Below are 13,774 nucleotides of genomic sequence, written 5' to 3'. Positions count from 1 at the left end.
TCAAGGCAAAATTGTTTTTTGGAATGTACAAACCATGTGCAAAGCTGGCAAGCTAGCACAAATAATTAGAAATGCATTGTCACACCCTACATATATACTGGGTGTCAGTGAAAGCAGATGGACAGGGTCTGGCAGACTAAAAGCAGCAACTGGTGAAACAGTTTTATGCTCAGGAAGGGAAGGTGATCATCATCATGATGGTGTAGCTGTCATTTTGAAGAAAGGCATTGAGAAGTGTTTGCTGGAATGGAAACCAATCAACAGTACAGTAGGCTGATGAGAGTCAGGCTGAAAGGGAAGCAGTGAACGTGAGTGTGATCCAATGCTGTGCTGCAACTAACGATTGACATTGAAGAAAATAATGTTTTTTACAAACAGCTGCAATCGTTGGTAGAGTTAACACCACACCATGACATAATCATCTTCATGGGAGACCTAAATGCCAAAGTGGGAAATAACAACTCACACTTCAATAGGGTCATGGGCACGCGTGGATGTGGAACGATGAGTAACAATGGTGAAAGTGGTGGAATTCTGCGCCATGAACAATCTGGTAATAGGGGGAACCCTTTTCCCACACTATGAAATCCACAAACTGGCATGGTGCTCTCCCAGTGGATGTGACAAGAAATAGATCGACCATTTTAATGATCAATAGTATGTGGAGACAATCCTTGCAGGATGTAAAGGTGAAGAGAGGAGCAGATACAGGAAGTGATTACCAACTTGTTGTAGCAGTGATGAAACTCGGGCTGAGAAGCACTGCAACCAGAACACATGTACAAAGACGTTTTGACGTTGAAAAGCTTAAGGACACCAGTGTGAGATCTGCCTTCACCATTCAGCTTTAGAACAGATTCTAGGCCTTGCAAAACCTTGACGAGGATGTGTCGGTAGACAGGATAGACATAATGTGGAAACGGATTGCTTCAGTCTTCAAGGAGAGCAGCAGCAAGGCTTGTCTAGGATACAGAGCTGGATAGAAGAACAAAGAATAGATACAGCAAGAAACATGAACAGCCTTAGAAGAAATAGTCATACTTTATCGATCCCGGGGGAAATTGGTTTTTGTTACAGTTGCACCATAAATAATTAAATAGTGTGACGAGAATACACATAGATTAAGATGTTAGCTGTCCTGTGCTGGCACCAGTGGGATCAGCAGTTGGTCTGCCGCCTGTCTTCAGGAGAAAGAGAGATAAGGAAAACAATGGAGCAGCATTTGGAGATGTTAATGAAGGGACGGGAGAGAGTAATGGAAGGAGAGCTGTCAAGATCGGCTCACCCTTTGAACCCTGAACTGTTTGAAGTGATGGACAGGCGATACCCCAGCAGGGGGATAAAAAGGGACAGGTTCGCTAAGGCAGCACACACACGACACCCGAGGTAACGAGACCCTGGAAGCGGTGTGTCTCTCACAAGTCGGTGGGAAGTTTTGGAAGGCCGGTTGCTGGACCAGGCCATAGACGCACAGGGTGGAAAGGCACGATCAGCGGGAACCTGGTGTGTGTCCACCCTTGCCTGGGTGCCGGGTTCACCGCAGAGAAACGATCGTATCTGGAAACGGAGGGGTCACGGTCTGTGACCTCAGATGACATCACAAAGGACTTGCCCGAAAGCTGACTGCAAAGGTCTGTGTGGAAGCTGTTTTTGAATATTCATTCGTTTTGCTCTCTCTCTCCTTCCCCCCACTGTCCATCTCCCACGGCAGCAATTACTGCAAACTGAACTGAACTAAATTGAACTGAACTTTGCGTCACTTTGAAACTGGTCATTTACCCCTAGACAACGATAGAGCTTGATTGATCCTGTTATCTTAATTCTGTGTACATGTGTGTTTATCATTGCTGAACTGTTGCATTTATTATCCTTTTGATTAGAGTACTGTGTTGCTTGTTTCTTTAATAAAACTTTCTTAGTTCTAGTAATCCAGACTCCAACTGAGTGATCCATTTCTGCTGGTTTGGCAACCCAGTTACGGGGTACATAACAATAGTAATAAAACCATAAATAGTTCAATAGTAATATGTAAATTATGCCAGTAAATTGTGAAATAAGTCCAGGACCAGCCTATTGGCTCAGGGTGTCTGACCCTCCAAGGGAGGAGTTGTAAAGTTTGATGGCCACAGGCAGGAATGACTTCCTATGACGCTCTGTGTTGCATCTTGAAATACGGAAAATTAAAAAGAAAAAGTGTTAGATGCAAAGTCAACACGAATTAAGCAGAAACTTCAACTAGCATATACTGAAGCTAACAAGAAGGTGAAGAGGTTTGCAAGAAAGGATAAGAGAGTCTACATGGCAGACCTTGCAGAAGAGGCTGAAGTAGCAGCCAATCAGGATGATTGGGGAAATATATGCAAGATTTCAAAATTGGTGGGCGGAAAGCTCCAGGGAAGAACCAGTGGTCCCGTGAGAGATAAGAACAGTCTGCTTTTGACAACTGAGAAAGAGTAACAAGCATATTGGACAGAGTATTTCAGAGGATTACTGAATAGACCACCAGCAGATGAAGAACCTGACATACAAGAGGCAGCAGAGGACCTTGATGTCAATACAGATCCACCAAAGAAAGAAGAGATTGTTGCTGTGATTAAATCATTAATGAACAGCAAAGCTCCAGGACATGACAATTTGAATGCCGACCTGTTCAAAGCTGAACCACAAGTTGCAGCAGCCATCCTGCAACCACTGTTTACTATATCTGGGAACAGGGACAAATAAACAAGGACTGGACAAATGGAGACATTGTTAGGATCCCCAAGAAAGGAGCACTAAGTAATTGCAACAACTGGCATGGCATCATACTTTTGTTAGTTGCCAGCAAGATTCTCGCCAAAGTCATTGTCCAACAGATTACAGATGCTGTTGATATGTGCTTGAAGAAAGAGCAAACTGGCTTCAGGAGAAACAGAGGCTGTTTCAACCAGATCTTTGTGCTGCATAACATCATAGAACAAGTGCAGAGAGTAGCAGAAACAACTGTATGTGAATTTCGTGGATTTTGAAAAGGCTTTTGATAGCATCCACAGGGAGAGCCTCTGACCACTTCTCAAATCATAGGGGAACCCTGCCAAAATTGTCCAGAGTTTCTGTGCTAGCTTCACCTGCACAGTTGGGGACTACAATTTGAACTTTGAAGTCAAGACAAGAGTCAGGCAAGGCTGTGTGATGTTGGTGGTATTATTTAAGCTGGTGATTGACTGGGCTATGAGGCAAACAATGAAAGATGAGCAGAGAGGCACTAGGTGAACTCTATTCTCTACTTTAGAAGACCTTGACTTTGTGGATGAACTCGCATTACTATCACGTACATACCAGCACACAAGAGAAAGCTAAGTGTCCATGTACCTTTAGAGGACAGGCTGGACTCAGAGTCAGCGAGAGAAAGATTCAGACCATGACCCTCAATGTAGAGTCTCCTCCTCCCATCAAGGCACGTGACATCGACTTACCCAGCGCTGGCAGACTCATCTAACTGGGCAGCATCACTCAGCAGGACGCTGGGACCAAGGACAGCATCCAGAGCAGACTCAGCAAAGCTAGAAACATCTTCAGATCAATGAGCAACATATGGGGATCAACCAAGTACAGCATCCACAGTAAGGTGAAGCTGCACCAGAGCTGTGTTCTGTCCACACTCTTCTACGGGTCAGAATGCTGGCACAGGACAGGGAATGACCTTGCCAAGCTGTCATCATTCCTCACCATGAGCCTCCGGAAGATCCTCCAGTGTTATCAAGAGGACATGGCCTCAATCATCATGAGGAAACATTGTTTATGGATTGGGTACTTGATGAGAAGAGAGGTCAACTTCATCATCAAGACAGAACTTCACTGAATCCCTGAAGGGTGGAGGAAATGCAGGAGACCAAAGAAAACTTGGTGCTGTAATGTAGAGGCAGAAATGAGGACTCTTGCACTACACCTGGGGCACAATAGAGAAGGTGGTTAATGACAGAGATGGAGGATCTTCATTGCTGTCCTAAAATCCAGCAGTGTAACAGGCAGTAACTAAAATACAGTAACAAACATTCCTGTTTAATTTGTGGGCTTGACATCAATTACCTGCAGATATTGAGCACTATGGGGAAATGATCCATTGAACGTTGAGGATGAGGACATCGGGAAGCTTTTGTTTTGATTCTAGCATTAAAGAGAATGATTGATATTAAAATTACAGAAAATTATATGAATACTGTTCAGGGCCTTGTTAACCACAACGCGAATGAAAGATGTATTTGTAATCCAAATAAAGGAGGTACCATTGTCAGAACAAATCAAATGGAAACTAAGAAAATAGAGAATGGAATAGAATCTACAAAGGAATTGAATTTGGAGGCAGAATTATCAACATAACTTTAGGAGTCAGTGGCTTAGAGTGGATTTGGGTCACTGGCCTACTTGGAGAGATGGAGGTAGAGGCAACAAGATCACTGAGAATTGGAGATGGACCAGGCAAAGATGAAGGGATAGTCAAAGTATATATAATCCAGATCCTTTTGATTTTTTTAACAAAATTGGTTGCTGTTCATATTTGGGTATTATTATTTTCCTAAAATGTTTACAAATGTAGTTTAATTGCTATCCTGTGGTCCAATAGTGTGACACAGTATTTTTGAAAACCATATCTTCCTGTATGTATTATATTTTTATATATTTTACACACACATACATATATGAGAGAAAGAGAGATTTTTGTTGAAGTTTGTAAATCTACCTTGACTGATGCCAAAAAAAAAAATTGTGGTCACTTATACCTTTATAATCTGTCATCTGTTTTATGGTCTTATCTGTTTCTGTGGCCTGCTTCTGGGGGAAAAAAACTTGTTTTGCAGGCTTGACCACACAATGCTGTCTATCGCTGAATCCCATGCAGTAATGGAAATGTCAAGCCACAGGAAACAATATGGTGATGAGCAAAGACAGCGACTTAAGATTGCAAACTTGTTTTGTAGCTAAACACTTGGCAAGCTGTCAAAAGTTCTGCAAAAAACAGTGGCTATCATGAGAATTAAGTGTGACTTGAGAGATCTGGGTCTGAATCTGTCATTTTGATTACCATGTACATACGATGATATATTCAGTGTGCTTCCTTTATATAGGGAGGAAGGTAGCAGATATATTTTTTGTTTTGTTTTGGTTTTATTTTTTGTTTCCACCGAGATACAACACTGGGCATCATCGGAGGTTGTTCCTGCCTGTGGCCATCGAACTTTGCAGCTCCTCCCGTGGAGGGTCAGACACCCTGAGCCAATAGGCTGGTCCTGGACTTATTTCCATCTGGCATAGTTTGCATATTGTTGTTTGATTGTTTGTGGTTTTTGTATTTCTATATTTATGCTCTATTCTTGGTTGGTGCAGCTGTAACGAAACTCAATTTCCCTCGGGATCAATAAAGTATGTCTATGGCTATATCTATTTCTAAATTATAAACTTGCAGGTAAGAAGTGGGGAGTGTGATGTGGCGTATCTTCTCCCAACTTCATTTCTTTTGCAGGTGACTTGCTTGTCAGGAGCAACAAATACTTTGTGACAAATAGCAAGCAGTGAGTTTAAGGAATAGTCCCTTCTGATAATCAAAGCCAACTTATTGCCTGGAACTTATAGTCAACGGAAGATGATGGCACTTCCCACCAGACCTCAAACGAAGTTCCAACAGATATAACGACATCAATTTCTTCAGGCTCAGTTTAAAAGGGACTATTGTGTCCTGCAGTTATGTTGAAATCAAGATGACAGAACAGCCAATCACATTGAAGGTTGTTCACTGTGTAATTCAGAAGGCAAAAATCAACATTTAAAAAAAATTAACTTCTGAAATATGGTTTAGGACTCACTATTGAACAGCACATACACATAAATTCTTGAATTGCTGCCAGTTTCACAGAGAAATAATGGAAAACATTGATAGTTTTACTAGTGGATGATGCAGGCTACTAGCTGCCAGATTTACAACAACCTGCTATTTACATACTGTTATATTTTGGTGCGACTTACCGTGTTCCTTCCATTTGTATCGTGCAGGACAAACTGTCCAAAGAACAACACAACACCCGTATCAACATCTTAAAGCTAACTGAGAAATGGCGCACTGTGATGCGAGAAGCTAAAGCTGCAGATTTACGGAAGGACATTGAGATTTTGAGTCATGTCTTTGAAAGAATTGTAGATCGGAAAGATGGCATCATCAGGGTGAGAGCTGAAATTACCATTGTCACTAACTAAACTTATTGTGAGTTGCAACTCTATTGTTGAAAAAGGAGAGGAAGTAGAACTGTAGAGCACCGCATTGGGCCCTTTCGGCTCACCTCATCCATGCTGACTATGATGCCTATCTGTACTAATCCCATGTGCTTGTATTCCTCTACACTTTCCTGTTGGGGTGTCTGTCCAGATACCTTTTTAACATTGTAATTGTATCTGCCTCCACCACTGCCTTTGGCAGCTCATTCCAGATAACCATTACCCTCTGTGTGAAAACGTTACCTCGCAGAGTCCTTTAAATTTCTCTCCTCTCACTACAAGCCTGTGCCCTCTAGTTCTAGACTCCACTGCCCTGGATAAATGACTCTTATCTGTCATATCCATGCCCTTCATTAATTTTATAAACCTTTATAAAGTCACCCTTCAGCCTCCTCAGTTCCAGTGAGAATCTCTCATAACTACAACCCTCATTCCAGGCAACATCTTAGCGAATCTCTTCTGCACTCTATTGCTACCACATCCTTCCTGGAGTGTTGGAACCAGAACTGTGCACAATACTCCAAATGTGGTCTAACCAATGTCTCAACTCTACTAATCAATATCTTGACAATGAAGACAAGTATACTGAAAGCATTTTTCACTATGCTCTCCAGCTGTATCTCTGCTTTCAATGTGCTAAGAATTTGCATCACAAGGTCCCTCTGTATATCAACACTCTTAACGTTCCTGGCATTTCAGAATGTAACTACCCAAAATGCATTATCTCACATGTCTGGATTAAATTCCATCTGCTAATGATCCACCTAACTTTATGGTTAATCTATGTCCTGCTGTATTCTTAGACTATGTTCTTTGCTCATAACGACTTCACTAATTTTTGTGTCATCTGCAAATTTACTAATCATTTTGCATACTTTCATCCCTCATTAATTAGGCAGAGCAACTGCTGGCTGGCAAGTGCATAAACAAACACAAATCTTTGCACTTCCTATTGGATGCAGTGAGTCACAGGAACAACCCTAATATCTCTACATTGTAGGTACAGTGTGCTTTCACAAACAATGTTCTTTTAGCAATTAATGGTCGATATCCTGATGCACTCATAGGATGAAGTGTTGAGTTTCATAATGATCCAATATCTCAGGTTCGTTTTTGATCAACAGTTAGGATTGGGGATTATTAAATGCAGGCACTTAGTCAGGAAAGATCAGTTAGTAGTAAGAAATGTAGACAGACAGTGAAAGTACGCAGAAAGTGAGGTTTTTTTGAGGAAGTAGCCTTTTGGCTAAAATTTCAGTCTGGTGATTACTACAAAATCCTCCTTATAATAACATAAGTGAAATAGCTAGTATTTTAATTATTTTTCTTTTACAGAACATAGAACCATAGCACATCCACCCCAGGAGATTTAACAATTCACTTCATACTTTTTTTTGGGGGGAAGTTCTGTATATACTTTGCACAGATGCTACAACTGAAACTCTGAATCAGAAATCCTCAGTCTGTATTTCACCTTCCTGTTAAGTCCCATATTGCAGCAAAATCTTTCGGGCAGTATGGGGCAGTAGAACACCAGACTACCAAACCAGAGAGAATGGTGTTGAAAGAGCAAGTTTAACTTACTAAAGCCATCAGTAGATCCACTAATATATTTTAAATTACTCTTTATCCAGGCTTTAACAAAGGATTTGGAAGAGGCAGAACAGCAGTATATGAGAGCCATGCGTAACCATGTTCAGAATGTAGATAAGTTGATGGATTTGCAGCGGAGTAGACTGGTCGTACTAGAGGATGAATTTGAGGCAGAGTTGGTGTTACTAAAAGAAGAACTTGATGTTGAGAGGTCAGTCTCCAATTTGAGCATTCATTGAAAGTAAGCTTAGGACACCAACAAAATTGCGTTATATTCTTTCCCTACATGTAGACTTCACTGTCAAATACAACATTTAATGAACTAGTAGGCAGCCATTGATCCCAGGGGATCATGGTTTGTGCCTCTGGTGAACTGTGTCCTCTCCAGGGAGCAAGCCTGGGCGGGAAGATTTGAAGAACCAGCTGTTGCCCATGCAGCGGGTTCCCCCTCTCCACGTCACTGATATAGTCCAAGGGAAGGGCAAGCGCCGATACAGCTTGGCACCAGTGTCATCGCAGAGGTTGCCAGAGTGAAGTTGTAAACAACATCAAACTGCCTTAGGGACCCCAGCTCTGGATTTCTTCCTCGGGGTTTACCCCTGAAGCCTTTCCCATGGGTGGGTATGGCCACAAGGCAGCGGAGGTTTAAAACCAAGGCTGTTGAGCCCCACCTGTCCGTAGCAACTGGTTTTGAGGGGCCAGTGGTCCGCCTTTGCCCCTTCTCTTGTCAGTAGAAACAGTTTCACTGGGCCTAGTAGCTAAGCCACACGTGAAGGCCAAGAGTTGGACTTGGTTGTCAGAGGGTGTTAGAGCCACACGCCATTTGGAGCACTTTATAGGTAGTGGGTGCTTATCCCCACTACCACCCCCCGGCTATGACAACCTTAGGATCTAAATGGCTTACTAGGCCATTTCATAGTACAGTTAATAGTCAGCATCACAGAGGATCCATCCCGGTTGAAGGCACTGATGCTATTACGAAGAAGGCATGACAGTGGCTCTACTTCATTAGAAGTTTGAGGAGATTTGGCATGTCACCAAAGACTCTCGGAGATTCCTACAGGTGTATGGTGGAGCATTCTGACTGGTTGCATCACTGCCTGTTATGGAAAAAGCTGTGGAGGGTTTCCGATTTAGCCCGCTTTATCACGGGCGCAACCCTCCACACCACCAAGTACAATAAGGCGGTACCTCAAGCGAGCGGCACACATTGTTAAAGACCCTGACCATCTGGGACATGCCCTCTTCTCGTTACTACCATCAGGGAGGAGGTTTAGGAGCCTGAAGACCCACACTCAACAATTTAGGAAAGCTTCTTTGTCACTGCCATCAGTTTCTGAACAGTCCATGGACCCGTGAATACTACCTTGCTATTCGTCCTTTGGCACTATTTATTTTACAACTTATAGTAATTTTTATGTCTTGCACTGTAGTTGCTGCAAAACAACAAATTTCACAACATATGTCAATGAAAATAAACCTGATTCTGATTCAAGCATATTAATGGGTCTGGAATCACATAAACAACATAGAACAGTGCAGCTCAGGAACAATCCCTTCAGCTTGTGATATTTATGCCAAACATGTTGTCAAATTAAACTAATCCCCCCTACCTTACACATGATCCCTATCCTTCCACTTTCTTTGGTGCCTATCCAAAGCCTCTGAAACACCACTATTATATCTGCTTCCACCACCAACCCCAGCAGTATGTTCTTGGCGCTATCACTCTGTTTAAAAACAAAAGCTTGTCTTGCACATCTCCTTTAAACGTACACTCTTTTGCCTCAAATGGATTTAGTATTTGACATTTCTAACTTTGAAAAAATTCTCTGCCTGTCTACCCTATGTCTGCCTCTCATAATTTTATAAACTTCTATTAGGTCTCCTCTCAGCCTCTGACACTCCAGAGAAAGCAATCTAAATTTGTCCAACCTCTCCTTCTTGCACATGCCCTCTAATCCATGCAGCATCCTTCCTGGAATGATTCAACCAAAATACTAAATACTCCAACTGAGGCCTCATCAAAGTCTTATACAGTATAGCTGCAAAAGGCAAGACCCTGAAAGCTACTAATGAACATGTTTTATGACAGTGAAATACTTTCTTATTACTGATGCTTGGATTTTAACTTTGGTGAATTTAATTAACTAGATTTAAATTACTTAATTGCATGGTGGGAATGCAAGCCCTTGTCTCCAGATCAATAGCTGTGGATACTAGTCTAGTAAATTAACCACTGTGCTATTATTTCCCTAATTATATTAATATACAAGTCCATAACATATACGAGCAGAATTAGGCTATTTGGCCCATGGAGCCTGCTCCGCCATTTCATCATGGCTGATCCATTTTCCCTTTCAGCCCCAGTCTCATGCCTTCTCCTCATATCCCTTCATGTCTTGACTAATCAAGAACCTATCAACCATCCAATGACCTGGACTCTACAGCCACCTGTGGCAACGAATTCCACTGTCTGGCTAAAGAAATTCCTCCTCATCTCCATTTTAAATGGACGTCCCTCTATTCTGAGGCTGTGCCCTCTGATCCTAGACTCCCCCACAATTGGAAACATTCTCTCCACATCCACTCTATCTAGGCCGTTCAATATTTGATAGGTTTCAATGACATTCAGAATCTGAATCAGGCATGGGACCGGCATGTGACGTGAAATTTGTTAACTTAGCAGCAGCAGTTCAATGCAATACATAATATGAAAAAAATTAAAAAATAATAATTAATAAATAAGTAAATTATAGTATACGAATATTGAATAGATTTTAAAAAGTGCAAAAAACAAATACATATATTTTAAAAAAGTGAGTTAGTGTCTAAGGGTTCAATGTCCATTTAGGAATCAGATGGCAGAGGGGAAGAAGCTGTTCCTGAATTGCTGAGTGTGTGCCTTCAGGTTTCTGTACCTCCTACTTGATGGTAACAGTGAGAAAAGGACATGCCCTGGGTGTTGGAGGTCCTTAATAATGGATGCTGCCTTTCTGAGACACCGCTCCCTAGACGTCCTGGGTACTTTGTAGGCTAGTACCCAAGATGGAGCTGACTAGATTTACAACCCTCTGCAGCTTCTTTCAGTTCTGTGCAGTAGCCCCTCCATACCAGACAGTGATGCAGCCTGTCAGAATGCTCTCCACAGCACATCTATAGAAGTTTTTGAGTGTATTTGTTAACACGCCAAATCGCTTCAAACTCCTAATATAGTCGCTGTCTTGCCTTTTTTATAACTACATCGATATGTGGGAGCAGGTTAGATTCTCAGAGATCTTGACACCCAGGAACTTGAAGCTGCTCACTCTCTCCACTTCTGATCCCTCTATGGGGATTGGTATGTGTTCCTTCGTCTTACCCTTCCTGAAGTTCATAATCAGCTCTTTCATGTTACTGACATTGAGTGCCAGGTTGTTGCTGCGGCACCACTCCACTACTTGGCATATCTCACTCCTGTATGCCCTCTTGTCATCACCTGAGATTCTACCAACAATGGTTGAGTCATCAGCAAATTTATCAGTGGTATTTGAGCTATGCTGAGCCACACAGTCATGGGTATAGAGGGAGTAGAGCAGTGGGCTAGCACACACCCTGAGGTGTGCCAGTGTTGATCGTCAGCAAGGAGACTATGTTATCACCAATCCGCAGATTGTGGTCTTCTGGTTAGGAAGTTGAGGATCCAATTGCAGAGGGAGGTACAGAGGCCCAGGTTCTGCAACTTCTCAATCAGGAGTGTGGGAATGATCCTCCTCCCTCATTCTTCTAAATTCCAGCAAGTTAAGACCCAGAGCCATCAATTGCTCCTCACATGATAAGCCTTTCATTCCTGGAATCATTTTTGTGAACCTCCTTTGAACCCTCTCCAATATCAGCATAGCCTTTCTTAAATAAGGGGCCCAAAACTGTTCACAATACTCCAAATGAGGCCTCACCAGTGCCTTATAAAGCCTCAGCATTACATCCTTGCTTTTGTATTCTAGTCCTCTCAAAATGAATGCTAACATTGCATTTGCCTTCCTCACCACCAACTCAACCTACAAATAAACCTTTAGGGAATCCTGCATGTCCCTATGCACCTCTGATTTTTGAATTTTCTCCCCATTTAGAAAATAGTCATAGAAAAGTACGGCCCATCTAGCCCATGCCAAAACCATTTAAACTGCCTACTCTCATCGACCTGCACCAGGACCATAATCCTCCATCCATGTACTTACCCAAACTTCACTTAAACATTGAAATTGAGCACCACTTCCGCCAGCAGCTTGTTCCACAGTCTCACGACCCTCTGAGGGAAGTTTCTCCTTGTGTTCCCTTTAAACTTTTCACCTTTCACCCTTAACCCATGACCTCTGGTTGTAGTTCTGCCCAACCTCAGTGGAAAAAGCCTGCTTGCATTTACCCTATCTATACCTTTCATAATTTTGTATACCTCTGTCAAATCTCCTCTCAATCTTATACATTCTAAGGAATAAAGTCCTAATCTATTCAATCTTTCCTTATAAGTCAGGTCCTTCAGACCCAGCAACATCCTTGTAAATTTTCTCTGTACTCTTTCAACCTTATTTGCCTCTTTCCTGTAGGCAAGTGACCAAAACTGGATACAATACTCCTAATTAGGCCTCACAATATCTTAAACATTGAAACCCTACAGCACAATACAGGCCCTTCGGCCCACAAAGCTGTGCTAAACATGTCCTTACCTTAGAAATTACCTAGGGTTACCCATAGCCCTCTAGTTTTCTAAGCTCCACGTACCTGTCCAGGAGTCTCTTAAAAGACCCTATTGTATCTGCCTCCACCACTGTCGCTGGCAGCCCATTCCACACACTCACCACTCTCTGCATAAAAAACTTACCCCTGACATCTCCTCTGTACCTACTTCCAAGCACCTTAAAACTGTGCCCTCTTGTGCTAGCCATTTCAGTCCTGGGAAAAAGTCTCTGACTATCCACACGATTGACGCCTCTCATCATCTTATACGCCTCTATCAGGTCACCTCTCATCCTCCGTTGCTCCAAGGAGAAAAGGCCCAGTTCACTCAACCTATTCTCATAAGGCACACTCCCCAATCCAGGCAACATCCTTGTAAATCTCCTCTGCACCCTTTCAATGGTTTCCACATCCTTCCTGTAGTGAGGCAACCAGAATTGAGCACAGTGGGGTCTGACCAGGGTCCTATACAGCTGCAACATTACCTCTCAGCTCCTAAACTCAATCCCATCATTGATAAAGGCCAATGCACCGTATGCTTTCTTAACCACAGAGTCAACCTGTGCAGCTGCTTTGAGTGTCCTATGCACTCGGACCCCAAGATCCCTCTGGTCCTCCACACTGCCAAGAATCTTACCATTAATACTATATTCTGCCATCATATTTGACCTACCAAAATGAACCACTTCACACTTATCTGGGTTGAACTCCATCTGCCACTTCTCAGCACAGTTTTGCATCCTATCAATGTCCCGCTGTAACCTCTGACAGCCCTCCACACTATCCACAACACCCCCAACCTTTGTGTCATCAGCAAATTTACTAACCCATCCTTCCACTTCCTCATCCAGGTCATTTATAAAAATCATGAAGAATAGGAGTCCCAGAACAGATCCCTGAGGCACACCACTGGTCACCGGCCTCCATGCAGAATATGACCTATTTTGTCATGTGCCTCCAAGTACCCTGAAACCACATCCTTAACAATTGACTCCAACATCTTCCCAACCACTGAGATCAGACAAATTGGCCTATAATTTCCTTTCTTCTGCCTTCCTCCCTTATAGAAGAGTGGAGTGATATTTGCAATTTTCCAGTCCTCTGGATATATCTTGTCATCAGGAAGTTCTCAAACTCTGAAATAGTAAACTTTTACAAAGTGTTTACAGTCTGTTTCAATTTAGAAAAAAACAATTAATTAGCGTAATGATCTTTTAATGAT

The 13,774-nt window shown here is 42.4% G+C and overlaps 2 protein-coding genes across 4 annotated transcripts in view; one reads left to right on the top strand and one right to left on the bottom strand.

Annotated features, from left to right (window-relative positions):
* fkbp11 (FKBP prolyl isomerase 11) overlaps positions 1-13,774 on the bottom strand; it is a 45,139-nt gene that overhangs the window by 8,138 nt on the left and 23,227 nt on the right. The window lies entirely within an intron of this gene.
* ccdc65 (coiled-coil domain containing 65) overlaps positions 1-13,774 on the top strand; it is a 37,117-nt gene that overhangs the window by 8,986 nt on the left and 14,357 nt on the right. For 2 of the 3 annotated variants that reach the window (XM_072248804.1, XM_072248803.1), the window contains exons 3-4: positions 6,028-6,195; positions 7,881-8,050. In XM_072248804.1, coding sequence (XP_072104905.1) covers positions 6,028-6,195; positions 7,881-8,050 — 338 coding nt within the window. The remainder of the gene's footprint in view (positions 1-6,027; positions 6,196-7,880; positions 8,051-13,774) is intronic. The other variant, XM_072248805.1, reaches the window with a different exon arrangement.

This window comes from Mobula birostris, chromosome X (assembly GCF_030028105.1).
Source record: "Mobula birostris isolate sMobBir1 chromosome X, sMobBir1.hap1, whole genome shotgun sequence".
In the NCBI taxonomy this organism is placed as follows: domain Eukaryota; kingdom Metazoa; phylum Chordata; class Chondrichthyes; order Myliobatiformes; family Myliobatidae; genus Mobula; species Mobula birostris.
This window is presented reverse-complemented; position numbering and strand designations above follow the sequence as displayed.